The following is a 17,360-nucleotide window of genomic DNA, read 5'->3' as shown; positions in this document are numbered from 1 at the left end:
CAGCAGGAGCTAGTTAGAGATGTGCAGAGAGATCTCCTTGCAGGGCAGGATTTGTTCATGAGCACAACCAAGTTGGAGAAATGGGTTTTCCCCAGTCCTGGGTCCTGTGCTGGGGGTTGTGATGAGGAGATAATGTCATTCCCCAGCTCCTCTCTGTCAGGACACAGGAGAGACCCATGAATCCAATTAGTGATTTCCCTCTTTATTTGCTTCTTTATGGCATTATCTGCTAACAGCAGGAGTCAGGCTTCCCTGGTGCCTGCTGCTAATGGGGCTTGAGTTGGCATCTGATGGGGAAAGACTGATGCTGAAGGGCTGGAAATTAGCAGCCCCCAGCTGTCAGGGGTAGGGCTGGTGAGGTGTCACAGCCCAGCTCTGATAGCAGCCCTGCTTCTCTGTCCCCACTCCCTTCCTGCAGAGAGATTAGTGTCACTTGTGTTGTGGGAGATGTGTTAAATGAATGCTATTAACAGGGCTTGGCAAGACCCATTGTACCCTGAAGCTTTGCTTTTCCCCTGGTCCTTGCACTGCTAAATCCTTTTTTCTATCTGCAGTCTTGAGTACTGATGCACTTTTTCATGGTGACTGTCCCTCCGTTCCCAAATACGTGCTGCCCATGGACATTTTTCACAGGCAGTGATTTTCTCAGTTGATCTGAGTTGGCTGGTTCCCTACCCGCAAGTTCTTTTCAAGGAACACACTAAAAATTAGAGGCTGGTGAAGTCTTATATCTATTTATCTTAAAAAAACCCACAACACCTCATGTTGGAATGGAATTATTTTTCCCCACCATCAGTCGGAGCTGACTGTAGTTGCTGGAAAGCCCTGGGCACCTCTGTGGCATGGAGGTGACAGGGAGGACACATGGGGCTCAGTGACGGTGCTGGTGGCCACGCTGCAGCTCCTGGCTAGTGCTGCAGGGATCAGCGTGACCCCTCACCAGGCAGGGTCCAACCTGTGCTCATCCCCTGTGGGGAGCTTGGGGGTGGCACCTTCCCACCCAGCCCCTGGAGCTCCCTTGGGGCTGCTCCCTCCCTCTCTGGAGCACTCTGTGGCTCAGCCATGTGGAGGCTGGGGCAGGAGCATGGGAGAGCTTGTCCTTGCAGCCAGCACCAAACTGCAACAAGGGGAACTTGTCTCATCCTTCTTCCCTTTCCACTCTCCTCTGTATGAAAATCCAGCACTGTTTCTGGCCAGGGAGGATCCTGGCAGCCCTTGCGTGTCTGCTTGCGCTCAAGGATGGGAGGGCACGTGCCTGCGCAGGGGCTTTGGTCCCAGCGTCGCTGCTGCCAGTGGGCGGCACGAGGACGGTTCCCAGGAGCTGCTGCTGGTCCCTGCAGACCCACCTTGCTTGGAGGCTAATTCCTGACCCCCGGGACTTTCTGATCCCATGGGTTTTCTCAGCGAGATTCCAGCCTTCACGTGTTTCCTGAGACAATGTCCTCGTTTGTTTGGAGTTGGGATTCCAAAGAATTTCAGAGCAAAACAACAACAAAAAAAATTTGCTTCTGGGACCTTGTGCTGTTCAGCCACCCCAGGCTGGTGCTGCCTGACCTCTCGGGTGCAGAGGTGAAGGTGGGGGTACAGTGTGGGTCCACCCTGCTCCCCATGAGTGATGCAAGAAGGTGGTGACACCTCCCCGGAGTGTGCACAGTGGCTCAGGGACACACAGCCCTGCCAAGAGCCCTCCTTAAGAGGACACCATTAATTGGCAGCTGCTTGACCCTGTGCTGGCCACCTCTTGGCCTCTGTGCCATTTCTGTGAGCTCTGTGATGGCAGCATTAAAGCCTTGGCTCCGGCGTGGAGTGATCGACTTTCAGGGAAAGTCAGGAGTCCTTTGCTTTTACTATGGAAAAATACTAGAGAACATGGGTCAGGAGACTGAAACCTGGGTTTCTCCATGGGTCTCCTGGTAACTCCCCTTTCCGTGCTCTTTCTTTTTCCCCTTTCTCAGCTGTCTCATGACTTTTTGCACAGTCAGAACCGGTAGCTCACAGTGCCAGGGGCTGTTTTGCTGAATGTGTTTATTGTGCCGGACGGTCGCTGGTGCCAGTGCCGCTGTCGGCTGCAGAAGCCTGGATGCCCAGAGCTTTGGTTCTGTCCCAGCTTAGGGCAATGGCCGCAGGTCTGCAGTGATGAGCTGTGCTGTGCTGTCCTTGGCCCTGGGGCTGCTGGTCTGGGGCTCCCAAGCAGAGTGGGCAGGAATGTGGGCTGCTCAGCAGGACGTGTCCAGGGCTGCTGGGAAAGGATTGTGGAGGTTCCTTGATTTATTATTTCTTGTTTCAAGGTTTGTTGTTTTCTTTTTCTTTTATAAAACAAGCCCCCAGGAAGGGGTTTGAAATATCAGGACATTTGATCCCAAGTGCATTATAAACCCTAAACGATAGCAATCTGGCCATTATTAAAATACCTTCCTGGGCAGCATCTATCTAAACAAGCATGTCTAGGAGATTGTTTTCATTGACTCCATTTCAGCCCTGTTACTCGTAATGACCTGTCCTGTTGCCAAAAAGCAGAAGAGCTGTAGGGTTTGGGACAAATTGATTTCGGGGAGATGTTGCTCTGCAGAGGAATCCAAGTACATTTCTTTCCCCTCTTCACATGGAAAGCTATTTTTCTTCCTTGCTGCCTCATACTAGCCAAGAAAGAGGCTCCAATGTGAACTTAGTTGGCAAGAAAGCGGGATGATTGGTAATTTCATCTGCCTTTTTTTTTTTCCTTTTTTTTTTTTTTTAACTGTTTATGACTGCTCTCATACAGCGATGTATGAGAGCAAGGGTTGGGTGCAGGGTCTGGGACCAGTTGCTCACATGAGTACATCAGCTCTTTGTGTTAGAGAGGGCAATGGCTGTTATGATTTGATGATTATAATCGGTCTGTTAACTATGTGTCTGCTGGTCTCTGTTCAGCCTGGAGGGAAACCTGCTGTGGAGATGGTCAGGACTGCTCTGCCAGACTCTGCCTGGCACCTCTGGCTTTAATTAGCCCTTGGTATTTCCCCAAATTTTGGGTGGGGATACAATCCCCAACAAGTGAAGAACCCTGTGGCAGGGTGTGCTGGGTTGCTGTTGTTTCTCTCCAAGGTTCACTGAGTGGTCTTAGGGCAGTAGCATCTCCATGCTTGGAGGGGACAGCTCTGTGGTGCTTGGGCTTGGCCAGATCTGCTGCCTGAGCTGCCATCTCCTGATCCCTTGGGCTGACCCCCGGGACTGTGGTGGCAGAGCAGGGAAGAGGCTTCTCCCTCCCCCTTCCTGGGATGGGAAACCCCTTGTGGACCCCTGTATGGCGAGATCCATTCCCCTGTGTCTCCCTCTGGCCAGGCCCGAGGTGTCAAGCATGGAGTGAACTGCATTCCCACCTTGCTGGAGACAAAAGAGTGACATTAAATGTCCTGAATAATTTGTATTCTCTTGTGCACAGGAACAGGTTTGATTGTAAATGGACTGGAGCATGTTTATCCCTGCACACATCTGTCTGTCCCACACCACTGCCTGCTGTGCTCGTTCTGGGTTCACTGCATGGCGGCTGAGCTCTGCCAGAGTGGCCCTGTCTTCACTTTCTTGTTCCCCTGCCTCCCCAAATCGTCCCGATGACAGTTCCTCGTGTTCCTGTTGAGCCTCTGTCTCTCTCCTCTCACCCAGAAGGAAGCCAAGTGCCCTGTCCCTTTCTCAGCCTCTGCTGAATATTTTTTGCCTGTGGAATGGCCTCATTAAGGCAGCGTAATTAGTGGTCCCTTGGCTGCCCTCCACATAGCTGAGATGGAGAAACCTCCATCTCTGTTCTGGCTCTTCCCACCTCCGGGGCTGCAGCTGGGCTCGTGCAGGGATGCTGCAGGAAGCCTGGCTGTGGGGAGGGGGCAGGTTTGGGACTGGGGAGGCTCAATATGTCTGGCAGGAGGGTGACAAAATGCTGCCTGGGGTGTCCCCACTCCTGGGCAGCTGGAGGCTGGGTCGGCCTGGGGCTTTGTCCAGTGCTGGAGGGAGACTGGTGGGAGGGAGATTGGTGGCCCCTTTGGACGCCACGATTCAGGTCCAGCCAGGGGGAGACCAGGCAGCCTGGGGCTCCCTGAGGAAGGGCAATGCTCTGGCATCCTTTGTCAGCTGGCAGTCGCGCTACTGGTTCCCAGGGATGGCCAGAATGGGGCTTTCCTCCTGCAGTCCCCCAGCAACTGGGGGTCTGTGCATCCCCGGGTGGGCTGGTTTTACCTCCTGGGGAGTGTTTGGCTTGTGTGGGCATGTGTGTGCGCAGAGGCCACAAGGATCTTTTCAAGTGCCGAGTCAGACATCCTGGACATGGGCCACCAGCTTCCACCCAGCGGTTACTCCTCTGAGCTGAACAGCTTCACAGAGGGGGTTTTAAATTTATTTGTTTTTTAGCCTGGTTTTCTAAGGAAGGAAGGCTGACGTGATGGTGGTGGCTGTGTGTGCTGGTGTCTGTCCGATCTGCAGTCCCCTCCTCCCCACCTTGGAGCTGGCAGCAAGGCTCGAGGTGGTGGCTCCTCAGACAAGGAGGCGTCTGTTTCTGAGAGCTGGAGGGGCTGTGCAGGACCCTCGAGGGGCACAGGGTGCCTGTCCCTCCTGTGGCCAGTGCCCTTCGGGGCTTGAGTTTGTCTTTGTGCCTGTCCTGTTAACATACTTCTAATTAAGGAAAATTGTCCCCAGGAGCAGTGTTTATCCATGGAGTATGTTGCCGTTACAGAGACAGTCTTGTTCTCCGGGGGAGAGGATGTCTGTAGAGGGAAGAGACAGAAATTCCTCCAGATTATGGTATTATGTAAATGTATCAAACGGATCATTCCCTATAAAAAGGAAAGTAGGAAACCAATGTATTTGAGAAGCCCCAGGGACTGCATTCCTGACGAGCCTCTGTTCCTCTTCTGGAGGCGTTTTTGAACCGAAACATTCGGTAACTTTTCCAAGCTTTTTTTCTGCAGGAGCCTTGTGTTTTTGGTTCTCCCGGTGCCTGGTGCCGTGGGCGGTGCAACTGCTGCCTGGGTGGGGAATGGGACACGACCCCCCTTGCCTCTTGGGCTCTGGCTCACGTGCTCAGGAGGATGCAGCACAGAGGTTGCTCTCCAGGTGGCTTCTCTGCTTCTGATGCAGCTCAGACAAGCAGTTCGGTGTGTTGTTTGCTTGGGCCATTGCCTGCACAGTTGTCTGAGTGCATTTCCATAGCCACTGCAGCCCAGATTCCATAAAGAGTTGTTTACTGCTGGGACTCGTGTTTGGTCTGATCCACCATAGCTGAAGCAAAAATGTGGGTTGTTCTTAGTAGATGCCCTTATCTGTATTTAAAAACAACATGCAAATGTTGGCAGCAGAGCTCGGTCAAGCTCTTTTATCTATCCCATGTGCTGGGGAAGGGTGAAAATGCACTTCAGCAGGTGAGGGGGCAGGGACCTTTGGTGGTGGACCTCTGTGCTGGGCATTGGAAGTGGTGATGTCTTTAGCTTCTTCAAAGGGGAGTCTCCAAAGCAGAGCTGGGACCTCTCGTGATCAATATCCCTGTCCTGCCTTGCTCCAGACACTTGATCGGGAGAGCTCCCTTTAGGAGTAATTGAGAAGTGGGATTTCTTCCAGATTGCTGCAGCACAGAGCATTTATTTCCAAGCTCTTTGAACCTTCACTACTATTGGTGGTTTATCATCTTCCATGCTTAACTGTGCAAGAGTCAGGGTGTGCTGCTGAGTTGCACGCATCTTAATTGCAGCTGTTCCAGAACTGTGTTGAAATCCATGTTTTAGTCTGAGAGAAGATTGCGCATTTCCTTCCTCCTTGTGTCAGGCCACAATTGATGTCTTTGCAGACTGCACAACAACTGATTCATGCAGAGGAAAGTTATGTGCTGGGTCAGCAAACCTCGTTCCCCAAAAAACCCACAGCCTTGCGGTGCTTGACTGGTCGTGGGGTAAATCAGATGCTCTGTGGCTTGGGTTAAGGGAGGGAAACCTCTGGCAGGAGCTCTGGTGGACAGTTGCTGAGTTGGTGACCCACTTGGGTCAAGAAGTTCTTTGAGTGGGATAAGATGCTCCCAGCTGTGTCAAGCACAAGATAAAATTGGAATTGAGAAGGGGGAAGTTTATTGCAGAGCATGCTTGGGAATACTTTTAAGAATTGATGGAGTCAAGAACTTCTTGGGTGGAGGCTAGAAGTTTCTGCTGCCTCTTGGGGCAATTGCTCTCCCCAAGTGTGCCCTGGTAGTGCCATGACAGGTCTCAGCACGTTGTTGGAGGAGTCTGCACTGGAAGGGGCATGTGAAAGCCTTCTCCTCCAGCCATCTGGTCCTAGCCATTGCTCCTCAGGGCCTCTTGGCCCCAGAAGCTGCTTTGGCTTCTTCCACTGGTAGCCATGAGAAGGAAAAGAGAAAATTCAAGCACAGTGTGACATAGATTATTTTGTAGCAGGGACTTCAGCAAAAGCCTGGTCAAAATCACTTGGTTTGTGTTGAGTGTGAAACCAGGAAACATCTGTGCAGGGTGGGTTTCAGGATTTGCTGAAGTTGCCAGCCCGCCCTTGTTGAGCAACATGTCACTTGTGCACTGATGAAATTCTTGGTGCTCCCTCTCCCTTCATCTGCCCCCTCCCCATAAGGAACTCAGCAGCCAAAGCCCACTTCAACTAATGCTGTTCCTGGGCAGTGTCTGTGAGTGGGGTCGCCTGGTGTGGACCACAGCTCACTGGCCTGATGAGGTTGCTTAGCGTCTTCCAGGAAGAGCCTTTAAAGTTGACATTCCCTGTTCTTTGCTCCCACAAGCTCATTTTCAAACACTAGCAAATACATAAATCTTGGGAAATTAGTCTTGCATGTTGCAATTGCTTGCAACACCCAGCCATGGTTGAGCAAGAAGAAATGCTTGACTCTGGGATGGGAATTGGTGGCGAGGATGGACTTGCCACCCAGCCCCCGTCCACTGCTGGGGAGAGGGGTGGTTGCTGCCTCCTGGCTTCTTCTTTCTGTGGAAGTTGTTCACAGGACCCATCCCGTGCCCAGAGACGGGCTGGTCCCTGCTGATTCTCCTGAGCTGGGTCCTTTCGTGGGTCTTGGTGGAGACGGGTGGCCGTTGCACATTGTCCCTGGATACCCTCTGTCCTGCTGGGGGAATGCACAGAGTCTGGGGGGGAAAGGCCACGTCCTCCCTTCTCCCAAAGCCAAGTAGTGAGTGGAGAAAGAGCTCTCTGCAGGCTAACACAAGGGGTTAAAAATAAACATTTACCAAATGAGCTTTCACTGAAATTTCAAGAGGAAATTCAGTTTTAGCTGGGGCTATAAGAGAGAGCTGGAAATATTAATGCTACTAATAATAAAAAAAACCTGATTCCTGCGAAGGAGCAGGGAGGGTGGCAGGCAGGGAGAGAAGGAGCAAGCTGAAAAACAAAAGCCTTTGAGGAGGGTAATGCTTTCCAGCTGCAAAAATACAGCCTGGAAGAAGAGCAAGTGCTTGCGTCACCCCCAGCTCCCTGGCCCAGCGCTGCCCCGCTCAGAGCTGGGGCCTGGCTGGGAGACCCCTGGGGGGACCAGGACCCTCCCCTCTGACTGGGAGAGGGAAGCTGTGGGCCCCAGGAAGTGAACTGTGGGGTGGAAACCTATTGCTTGTTTTGGCCATTTTCCCTTCTGATTCCTGTTCAGCCTCTGAGTGTTGAGTTGGTGAACATCCTCCCCATTGGACAGGCTGGACACAGCTCCGACTCAATGGGACATGGCTGCTGAGGTGGTGTCAGCCCAGTGACACTGGGGACTTTGGAGGACAGTGACAGTACAGGAGGACCAAGGTGTGGTTGAGTGCCAGTGTTGGGATGAGGATGGCTGGGCCCTCACTGTGCCCCTGTGTGGGGGGCAAGAGCCTCCACACCGTTCTGCTGGGCGCTTCTGTCCACCCTGGCTTGGATCACTCCCTTCATCCTGTGACTCTGACTCAGCTGAGCAGGATCCAGCCAAGACCTTCTTTTTTTGGGGAATTCTTTCACATCCCTTTGCTGCAGTGCTTCTTGCCCGCACCTGGCTCTGCTGCCCCCTCCCCTTTCTGGGGGGATGAATCAGGGTTGGGGGTGCAGGGGAAGGAGGACGGGTGCTGGCCCAGGCAGTGTGACTCAGGCAGCTCCATCTCGGAGGCAGAGCACGGCCCTCACCTGCCCCACACCACCCCCATGCACCTTTTTAGGTGGTTTTCATTCAACATGAAAATGTCCGTCACCAGCACCCAGGAGCTAGTCGAGGTGCAGGGCCCCTGGCTGGACCAGGAATCCCAGCTTTGACCTAGCCCCACTGCTGGCTGTGGCACATTGGGCAGCACAGCAGGAGGCCTGTGCAGGCCTTTGGCTCTGCTGGTTTGATGCTAATTCTTTGGCTTTGGCTGTTTCCGCGTGTTTGTACGAGATGCATCACGCTGGGTGGTGGCTGTGGATGCCGCGGCCTCACCCATCTGGAGGGGAGAGCACTTGGTCACCAGCTGGCCATCACCACCAGCAGGATGTCCCTGTCCCCGGGGCCGTAGCCTTGACACAAAATGCTCAGTAGAGGAGAGTGAGCTGGCCTGGGTAATTCAGGAAATTGGGGTTTGGGTTTGTGCTCTGACAGGGCACCCCAAACTGCTCAGCGCTCATCAGTTGGGTCTCATCAAAATCCGGCAGTACTTTATGGTGCTACAGCAGGGAAGAGCTTGATATCATCAGGCCAAATCCTGTGAGCAGGAGGAGTGTAGGGCATTGCAAAATGTCCTGGCTTGATTCATGTTTTCCCTCCCTCTGTGCTCCTAAGCTTCTGCACTGGTTAATAATTCAGTGGTGTCTGGCCGTGCTCCTCCAGGGCTGTCTGGGTCCTGATGTCCTCAAGGTGGTTGGTCTGTGGGGCTGCTGCTCTGTCCCTGCTCTGCCCATGCTGGCTGTGAAGCTGAGCCATGGTGCTGGCACCGTGCTGGGGTTGGTGTGGGGTCTTCGGGGGGCACTGACAGAAGGGACAGGCCTCCAGAGCACTTGGCATGTCCCAGAGCTCCTGGGAGCTGCAGACCCTCGCCCCAGCCTTTGGCCTGGGGCTGGCGGGGGTGGCTGAGCAGCACTGACCTGGTTGCAAAGAAGGAATTCGGGTACACTGCGTTTATCCGATTTAACAGGCTTTCACTGGTTTAATTAAATACTTAAACGCTGCGTGCCAGATGCCGTCTCTCACCTGCCTCAGGGCTCAGGCTCCTGCAGTGCTGGATTAGCTCTGCCCAAGCTGGGGGCTGCTGCTGTCAGGCAGGGCCTGGTGGACGTTTGCTGTTCTGGTGCTGCGGTTTGAGCCTCTTCCCCTTCTGTGCTTCTCAGCTCTCCAGGAACCAGCTTTGCTGCCTCCAGTGCCCACCTTGTAGAGCCTCCCCCTGCTCTGGCTGCTGTTCCCATGGGATGTTTTTCTAGCTGCATGTGATGCTTCTTGCAGCTGGGTTGGCCTGGGGGGTGGACAGTCCTATCTTCCTTGGGGGGGAGGACATGTTGCTGTGTCAGTCCATGTGGGGGGACCAGGGCCAGGTTCCTGGGTCAATGCATATCACAGCAGGTCACGGCCTTGCTCCTCAGCTGTGTTTGTGCTTGAGATGTCTAGTCAGCTGGGACATGGTCAAAGACCCTGTGCATGCATCCTGGCTCCCTCCCTCCCAACCTCTTCTTGTCTTCCTCTCCCATGGCCTAGATGTGGAACAGATGGCTATTGACTGGCTCACGGGCAACTTCTACTTTGTGGATGACATCGATGACAGGATCTTTGTCTGCAACAAGAATGGAGTTACCTGCGTCACGCTGTTGGACCTGGAGCTGTACAACCCCAAGGGGATAGCGCTGGACCCAACTATGGGGTAAGAGTCCTGTGTGTGGGTGGGAGGGCTCAGTGTTGCTGTCTGGACCTGCATCATTGATCTGGGGATGTGGAGCAAGCCAGGGGGTCCAGTCCAGCAGGGTAGCACGGATGCTGCTTGAGAAGTGAGTCACCTGCCTGCGCAGGCCCCACTGGGTTCTAGCAACAAATGAGTTGCAGCATTTTCTCTCTCAGCTGAGGCTGGGACCGTGTGCTGTAGGGTGTCTGTGGCAGCAGCATTTTGAGCAGCCCACTGGTACCAGCCAGTTTTGGAAGAGATGAAAGTTTGATCCTTGGGGGTGGGTCAGAGCAGCCCAAGCCTCTGTTCAGCTGGCACTGCACCAGGGACAAGCGCTGGTGTGGGAGCAGAGCCAGGCCAGTGCAGCACTGGGGAGCATTAGGGTCTGAACCTGGGTCTTCTAATTAACTGTTCTTAGTGATAGCTGGCAAGCATGAAGCTTGCCAGAAGCTCCCATGGGCCAGCCTAGCTGGGAGCTGCTGTGGTGGACTCCAGCCACTCCCCTGCCCACAAGGGACAAGCCTGTATCTGCAGGAGTGAGCGTGCACTGTGTGTACATCTGCATCCTTCCTTTCTCTGGGTTGCATGTGACATCCAGGCTCTGAGCTCCTGCATTTGCCCTTCTCATGCAGCAAAGTGTTCTTCACCGACTACGGGCAGATCCCCAAGGTGGAGCGCTGTGACATGGACGGGCAGAACCGCACCAAGCTGGTGGACAGCAAGATTGTCTTCCCCCATGGCATCACCTTGGACTTGGTGAACCGACTGGTGTACTGGGCTGATGCCTACCTGGACTATATTGAGGTGGTGGACTATGAAGGCAAGAACAGACATACCATCATCCAGGGCATCCTGGTGAGTGGGACCAGAGGGAGATCAGGGGTCCTTATGGCAGAATGTGCTGGACACATGTCTGAGCTTGGCCTGTTGGGGGGCAGCGGTCGACAGGCTTGGCTTTGCTGGGCCAGGAAAGAAAAGGCACTAGCTGCTAAACACCAACTGGTCTTGCAGCACCTGCCTGCCAAGCTCAATCTTGTGCCCTAAATGAGACAGAGGCAAGAGTTGTGGGGTGGAATCAGGGCAGGGATCAGGGGCTATGCATGCCTTCGTGCCGGGGCTCTCTTGTCTCTTCCTAAATTCCTTGTGGATGCCTGCATGGTGCCTTCCAGATTGAACACCTCTATGGGCTGACCGTCTTTGAGAACTACCTCTATGCCACCAACTCTGACAATGCCAACGCCCAGCAGAAAACCAGTGTCATCCGAGTCAACCGCTTCAACAGCACCGAGTACCAGGTGGTGACACGAGTGGACAAGGGGGGAGCACTGCACATCTACCACCAACGGCGCCAGCCCACAGGTGGGACCCCAGCCTGGGAATAGGCTCCTTGGACCCCAAAGGCTGGGAAGTGGTGGGGACAGGCTGCATCTTCTCTGTTCCCTGTCCTAATGGGGCCAAACACCCAGGACAGGTGCCCAGGAGCCTCTGTCAGTAGCGCTCTGTGACCTGGCCAGGCAGAATTGCCCCAAGTCTCCCTCTTCCCCCATTGCCACTCCGTCTCCTGTGGGAGATGTGGCAGGAGACATGGCAGCCGTCCCTGTGAGCTGGGCAGCAGCACCTCATGGTTAATCGATCGCATTTCACTGGAGAGCACAGGGACATTGGAGCAGATGCAGCATCTTGAAATATTAATGGCTGCCTCCTGTGGTGCCCACATGCTAAGTCCTCACTGCTGATGTGTTTGCCCCTCAACTGGGGCTGCATGCTTCTGGGCACCAAGGGATTCCAAGGCACTTTGGAGCTACAGGCACTGTCCCTGCCCTGCATCCATCCCTGTCTGCCTGCTCCACCCCCAGCACCTTCCTGCAGTTAATCAGTGTACCTCATGTACCTTTTAGTATCTGCAGCCTTCTTGGCATTTTCCAGAATATAAAATTACTCAGGAAATTTCTGAGCAGTGGAGGAGTGTGACTAAGGGGGCTCTCTGGGCTGGTGCTGGCTGTCCCCACACTGGGGCTCATCCTGCTCATGCTGTCTGTGGAGGGGCTGGGCAGCCCAGCTCTTGCCATGGCCCATGGCAGGATGGAGGCAGCATGAGCAAGTGGCTGTGGTGGTGTGCAGGGCCACGCTGTGCTGGTTTCATCTCTGCATGCATCCTTCACCTTGGGCAGGTCATTTCCTATCTCTGCATTCTCTGTCCTATGCAATGCTCAGCCCCTGGCTGGCTGGGAGCTCCGGGGGGAAGGGACTCTCCTAAAGCCTGGAGAGCTGCAGTTGGGCCAGCAGCACCCAGGAGAACATCTCTGCATCCCCATGGCTGTGGAATGGTGTTCCCTTCCTGGCTGCCCTCCTCTGGTTCCTCCAGCTGCTGGACCCTGTGCTCTGTGTTGCAGTGCGGAGCCATGCCTGCGAGCCGGATCAGTTTGGCAAGCCGGGAGGCTGCTCAGACATCTGCCTCCTTGGGAACAGCCACAAGACCCGAACCTGCCGCTGCCGCTCTGGGTTCAGCCTGGGCAGCGATGGAAAGTCCTGCAAAAGTGAGTCCTGGCCCTCCCTGGAGAGCTGCAGGAGGGGGTGAGGGGGCTGGTGGCCGCTCCTCTGTGAGGGACTGGCGTGGGCAGAGGCACTTGTGCCAGACGAGCTGAGCACACGGGCCCAGGGGCAAGGAGAGCTTTTAAATTGCTTCCCTCTCAAGTGCAAACACCCCTTTCCTTCATGGCCCAAGCTGTGGGCTGCCTGCTGGGCTCTGCAGTCTCTGCAGACCTGCTGGATGCTGGGGCAGGTTCTTGCCTCCTCCTGGCCTTTGTGTCATAGCTGTGACCCTGTGAAGGCCTCAGTGTCACCTTCATAGGGCTGCCCACCCCATCACCACTGTGGCCTCGCCAGTGGCAGTGACTGTCTCTTTGCAGAGCCTGAGCATGAGCTGTTCCTGGTGTATGGAAAGGGCCGTCCAGGCATCATCCGTGGGATGGATATGGGAGCCAAGGTGCCAGATGAGCATATGATCCCCATTGAGAACCTCATGAACCCCCGAGCACTGGACTTCCACGCCGAGACTGGCTTCATCTACTTTGCTGACACCACCAGCTACCTCATTGGGCGCCAGAAGATCGATGGCACGGAGCGAGAGACCATCCTGAAGGACGGTGCGTGGCCAAGGGACCCAGCCTTGCCGGTCCCCAGTGCGGTCAGCCCCCAGGAGCCAGCAGCAATGGCCATCAGTGCATTTCCTCCTGTAGTGATGCTTCTGTCCTCTCTCTTGCATTTTTGACTCTTAAAACTAAAGTTTGAAGCTGCTGTTGATTGCTACTGCAAGACAGGTACAGAGCACATGCCCCACAAGAGGCAGGAGAGGGACCTGCCCCTGGACCAAATCTGGTCCAATGGGAGGGAGAAGGAGGGGTGAGGGCTCCTCAGTCAGGGTCCCTGAGGCTCAGTGCAGTGGTCAAGCCATCCCTATGCTGCCAGATAAGTATGTTTGTGTTGACTTGGGGAGAACCAGTCAAGGACACTCTTGAATTTGGCTTTTTGCTGCCCAGGCTCCCTGTGGCTGCAGTACCTGTGGAGAAGTGGCCTGCACTGGGGCTGGGATGTCCATCATCCCTGTTGGTTTGAGTTGGGGTCAGATGGTGTCAAGTGCTCTGTGAATCGTATGGAGCTGTTGCTTCCACTTCTTGTCTTCCTACTGCCGTGCAGCCCTGGTGATGATTGCCTGCCCCTGCTTTTCCCCAAAGGGATCCACAACGTGGAAGGGATTGCTGTAGACTGGATGGGGAACAACCTGTACTGGACAGATGATGGCCCCAAAAAGACCATCAGTGTGGCTCGACTGGAGAAGGCTGCCCAGACGCGGAAGACACTGATTGAGGGGAAGATGACCCACCCCCGAGCAATTGTGGTGGACCCCCTGAACGGGTGCGGGCGCCTGGGTGGGCGGGGCTGGCTCTTGGAAGGTCATGACTGGGACCAGCAGAGCTGGTGGCTGGGTCCCCAGCTCCATGTAGCTGTCACTGCATCTTGGAGCGTTCATGGTGGCTCATGAGCTGTGGCAGCGGGGCCAGACAGTAGCTCCAGCTGTGGTAGTGGCAGCAGGGTGTCCCTGCTGCTTTGTGTCAGCCACTCAGCAGCTGGAGAGGACACAGAGGCAGAGTGGTCATGGTGGAGGTAGAGCTAGTTGCTCATCAGATCAGCAGTGAGGTTGGGCTCCAAGCCCGATTTATTTTTGTCTGTAATAACTTTATATCTGTGGCAGGTGGATGTACTGGACAGACTGGGAGGAGGATCCCAAGGACAGCAAGAGGGGCAAGATTGAGAGAGCCTGGATGGACGGTTCCAACCGCAACATCTTCATCACTTCCAAAACTGTCCTGTGGCCCAATGGGCTGAGCCTGGACATCCCAGCCAAGATCCTCTACTGGGTGGATGCTTTCTATGACCGCATCGAGATGGTCTATCTCAACGGCACCGAGCGGAAGGCAAGTGGAAGCTCCACGGGCTCTTGTACACTGATGGTCACAGAGTCGCAACTGTGGGCAACCGAGCCATGTTCAGCCGTGCTGCCCTGCTGCCTGTCCCCTCCTCTCCCATTCCAGTGTCCCTTGCCCTGTCCCACTGTGTGGGGTTTCCCTGGGCACGCGCCCCAGCTAACAATGAGCCTCTCCGCCTCCCTGTGCCCACAGATTGTGTACGAGGGACCTGAGCTGAATCATGCCTTCGGGCTGTGCCACTATAGCAGCTTCCTCTTCTGGACTGAGTACCGCAGTGGCAGCATCTACCGGCTGGACCAGGCCTCCAAGGTGGTGAGCCTGCTGCGGAACGAGCGCCCACCCATCTTCGAGATCCGGATGTACGACGCACAGCAGCAGCAAGGTGCTGGGTCCACCTCTGCCTGCCACCACGGGGACCTGCCACACACAGGGGGGCTGGAAGAGGGATGGGACTGGGGGCTGAGGAAGTGCCCTGCCTAAGCAGCCCCTCACCTCTTTTTGCTTCCTTTTGACCATAGCCCTGTCTGTCTGTCCATCCCCAAGCACCCTGTCTTTCTCTCCGTAAACCCTGCTACCACTCATGCCCTGTGCTGGGTCAGCAGGGTTCCCTTCTCACCCCTGTCTTGCCTCTGCAGTGGGCTCCAACAAGTGCCGTGTAAACAACGGTGGCTGCAGCAGCTTGTGCCTGGCCACCCCCCGGGGCCGTCAGTGTGCCTGTGCAGAGGACCAGATCCTGGGATCAGATTCCGTCACCTGCCAGGGTAGGCTGCTTCGGGGCCTGGCCCCAGTGGGGACCCCTTTTCTCCAAGGGATGGGTGGGTACACGGGGTCTGTGGCTCTGCTCTGGCACATCAGCAGTGATACCTCTCATGGGGGTGGCCTGGCCTGGGGCTTGGGGAAGTGGTTGTACCCTGGACCCATAGGAGCTGGCGGACAAATTACATTACTGGCTCTGGTCCCACCTCTTGCATGATGGCAGCAGCACAGCTGCCTGCCTGGGGAGGAAGGTGGAAACCCCTGGTGGGGATCCCTGAGCAGAAGCTCTGCAACCATGTCTGACACTGTGCTGCTGCCAGCATGGGGGAGAGCTGGGCTCGGGGTGTACCCTGGGCAGTACTGTGCTTGGCAAGCCTAGATGAGAGGGGTGAAGCTCTGCTGGCACAGCCTGTGCATGCAGGCTGAGCCAGGGACCCTGCCCTTCGATGTGGAGCTGTACCTTCTTGTTTCATGCTCAGGAGCTGGTGCACATGGGTGTGTGTGAGCATCTGTCTGTTCTCAGGGCTCTTGGGCAGTCATGTAGACATCCTGCCAGCCTGAGGGCACGGTACTGTACTTGCTGCTGCCCTGCACTTGGTCACTTGGTTAATACCCTCTCTTTGCTTTTCCATTGCCAGCCAACCCATCCTACATCCCCCCTCCCCAGTGCCAGCCTGGGGAGTTCGCCTGCAAGAACAACCGCTGCATCCAGGAGCGCTGGAAATGTGATGGGGACAACGACTGCCTGGACAACAGTGATGAAGCCCCTGAGCTCTGCCGTGCGTAGCCACCTCCTATGTGGTGGGATAATGGTTTATGCACTCCTGGGGCAGCAGAATTTGGGCTGAGTTTCCCCAAAATGTGGGGCCAGTAACTGGAATGGGGTTTGGCAGCCAGGACCCCATGTCCCTTGTCCAGCTCTAGGAGGGGAGTGGGCTCAAGCAGTTGAGTGGGCAAGTGGTGATTAGGATCCTGGAGCCCCATTTGGCCTGAGGCTCCCTGACCTTTTCTGTCTCAGTTTTTCTTTCCACCAGATGTGGAGGAGGAGTAGGGGTGGGATGAAGGGCAGATCCTGAGTGTGTGTCTTCCCTGCAGACCAGCACACCTGCCCCTCAGATCGTTTCAAGTGCAAGAACAACCGCTGCATCCCCAACCGCTGGCTCTGTGATGGGGACAATGACTGTGGGAACAACGAGGATGAGTCCAACTCTACCTGCTCAGGTGAGGAGCCTGCCTTATCCTCAGAGAAGGGGGAGGGGGGCTTGCACTGCTGTCCCAAGCCACAGCCTTCACTGTTCCCTGCATGCTGCAGGACTGAGGCTGAGGTTTTGGGGCCTGCCACCCAGTTTGGCTCTTGTGCCTCGCAGGAGCCCCAGGGGGCTTGTTCCTTGCCTTTGCCCTGGCAGAGCAAGGCACTGCCAGCTGCTGACGCTCTGTCTGTCTCTCCCTGGTCAGCACGGACCTGCTCCCCCAACCAGTTTTCATGTGCCAGTGGCCGCTGCATCCCCATCTCCTGGACATGTGACCTGGACGATGACTGCGGGGACCGCTCCGATGAGTCTGCCTCCTGTGGTGAGCTGTGGCAGGGAGCCCGGGGAGCACAGGGGGGGCAGGGGCACCAATGGGGCACTGTCGGGCAGAGGCACCAATGGGGCCTGGCAGAAGCCCCACACTGATTGTGCCTCTGCCTCCTCTGCAGCCTACCCGACCTGCTTCCCCTTGACACAGTTCACCTGCAACAACGGGCGCTGCATAAACATCAACTGGCGCTGTGACAATGGTAAGGACAATGACCCCACAGCAGGCACAGCTGGGGCAGTGAGTTCTGGCGTGGGGGTGCCAGCCTGGCAGGGAGCCCTGTTCCTTCAAGGCTTCTCAGCCTTGTGCTAAAGAGCAGAGCCCAGGCCCTGAATGAGGAGGCATTAGCTGGAGCTGTAAGCACATCCTGCAACAGTGAGACCCACATTTTCCTTGGCTGCCCTTGGGGGACTGTTTGTTACAGGAGTAGCCTAGCAGGGATCATTTCAGCACACTTTGGCATTCTTTGCAAAGTGGCCAAAACTCTGCTCTGGTGCTTGATGAGTGGAGTGCCTTGTGCAGCGTGCTAGCAGGCCTGAGCCAGGTTATGTAGCCCCAAGGAAGGCAGTAGAAGTCTCTTGGTGAGCTCTCATCTGGTCTTGAATCTGTTTCCAGGATCAGGCTTGGAAAAGAGGGTTTGCCCCAAGGCTGCTTTCCTTCCCCACAGGTTTATTTCGGTCTTCGTAGGAGCTCTGCA

General features: G+C 55.5%; 1 protein-coding gene across 1 annotated transcript in view; it reads left to right on the top strand.

The window, feature by feature from the left end:
• LRP1 (low density lipoprotein receptor-related protein 1) overlaps positions 1-17,360 on the top strand; it is an 88,992-nt gene that overhangs the window by 35,668 nt on the left and 35,964 nt on the right. Inside the window, 13 exon segments of the mRNA XM_010007617.1 lie at positions 9,662-9,824; positions 10,475-10,697; positions 11,012-11,201; positions 12,236-12,379; positions 12,752-12,988; positions 13,577-13,757; positions 14,095-14,317; positions 14,522-14,711; positions 14,965-15,090; positions 15,724-15,864; positions 16,181-16,306; positions 16,541-16,657; positions 16,785-16,865. Of these exon segments, the coding sequence (XP_010005919.1) occupies positions 9,662-9,824; positions 10,475-10,697; positions 11,012-11,201; positions 12,236-12,379; positions 12,752-12,988; positions 13,577-13,757; positions 14,095-14,317; positions 14,522-14,711; positions 14,965-15,090; positions 15,724-15,864; positions 16,181-16,306; positions 16,541-16,657; positions 16,785-16,865 (2,142 nt within the window).

Source organism: Chaetura pelagica, unplaced genomic scaffold (genome assembly GCF_000747805.2).
Source record: "Chaetura pelagica isolate M959 unplaced genomic scaffold, ChaPel_1.0 scaffold610, whole genome shotgun sequence".
Taxonomy (NCBI): domain Eukaryota; kingdom Metazoa; phylum Chordata; class Aves; order Apodiformes; family Apodidae; genus Chaetura; species Chaetura pelagica.
The sequence above is the reverse complement of the archived record's forward strand: the minus strand, read 5'-3'. Positions and strand labels throughout refer to the sequence as shown.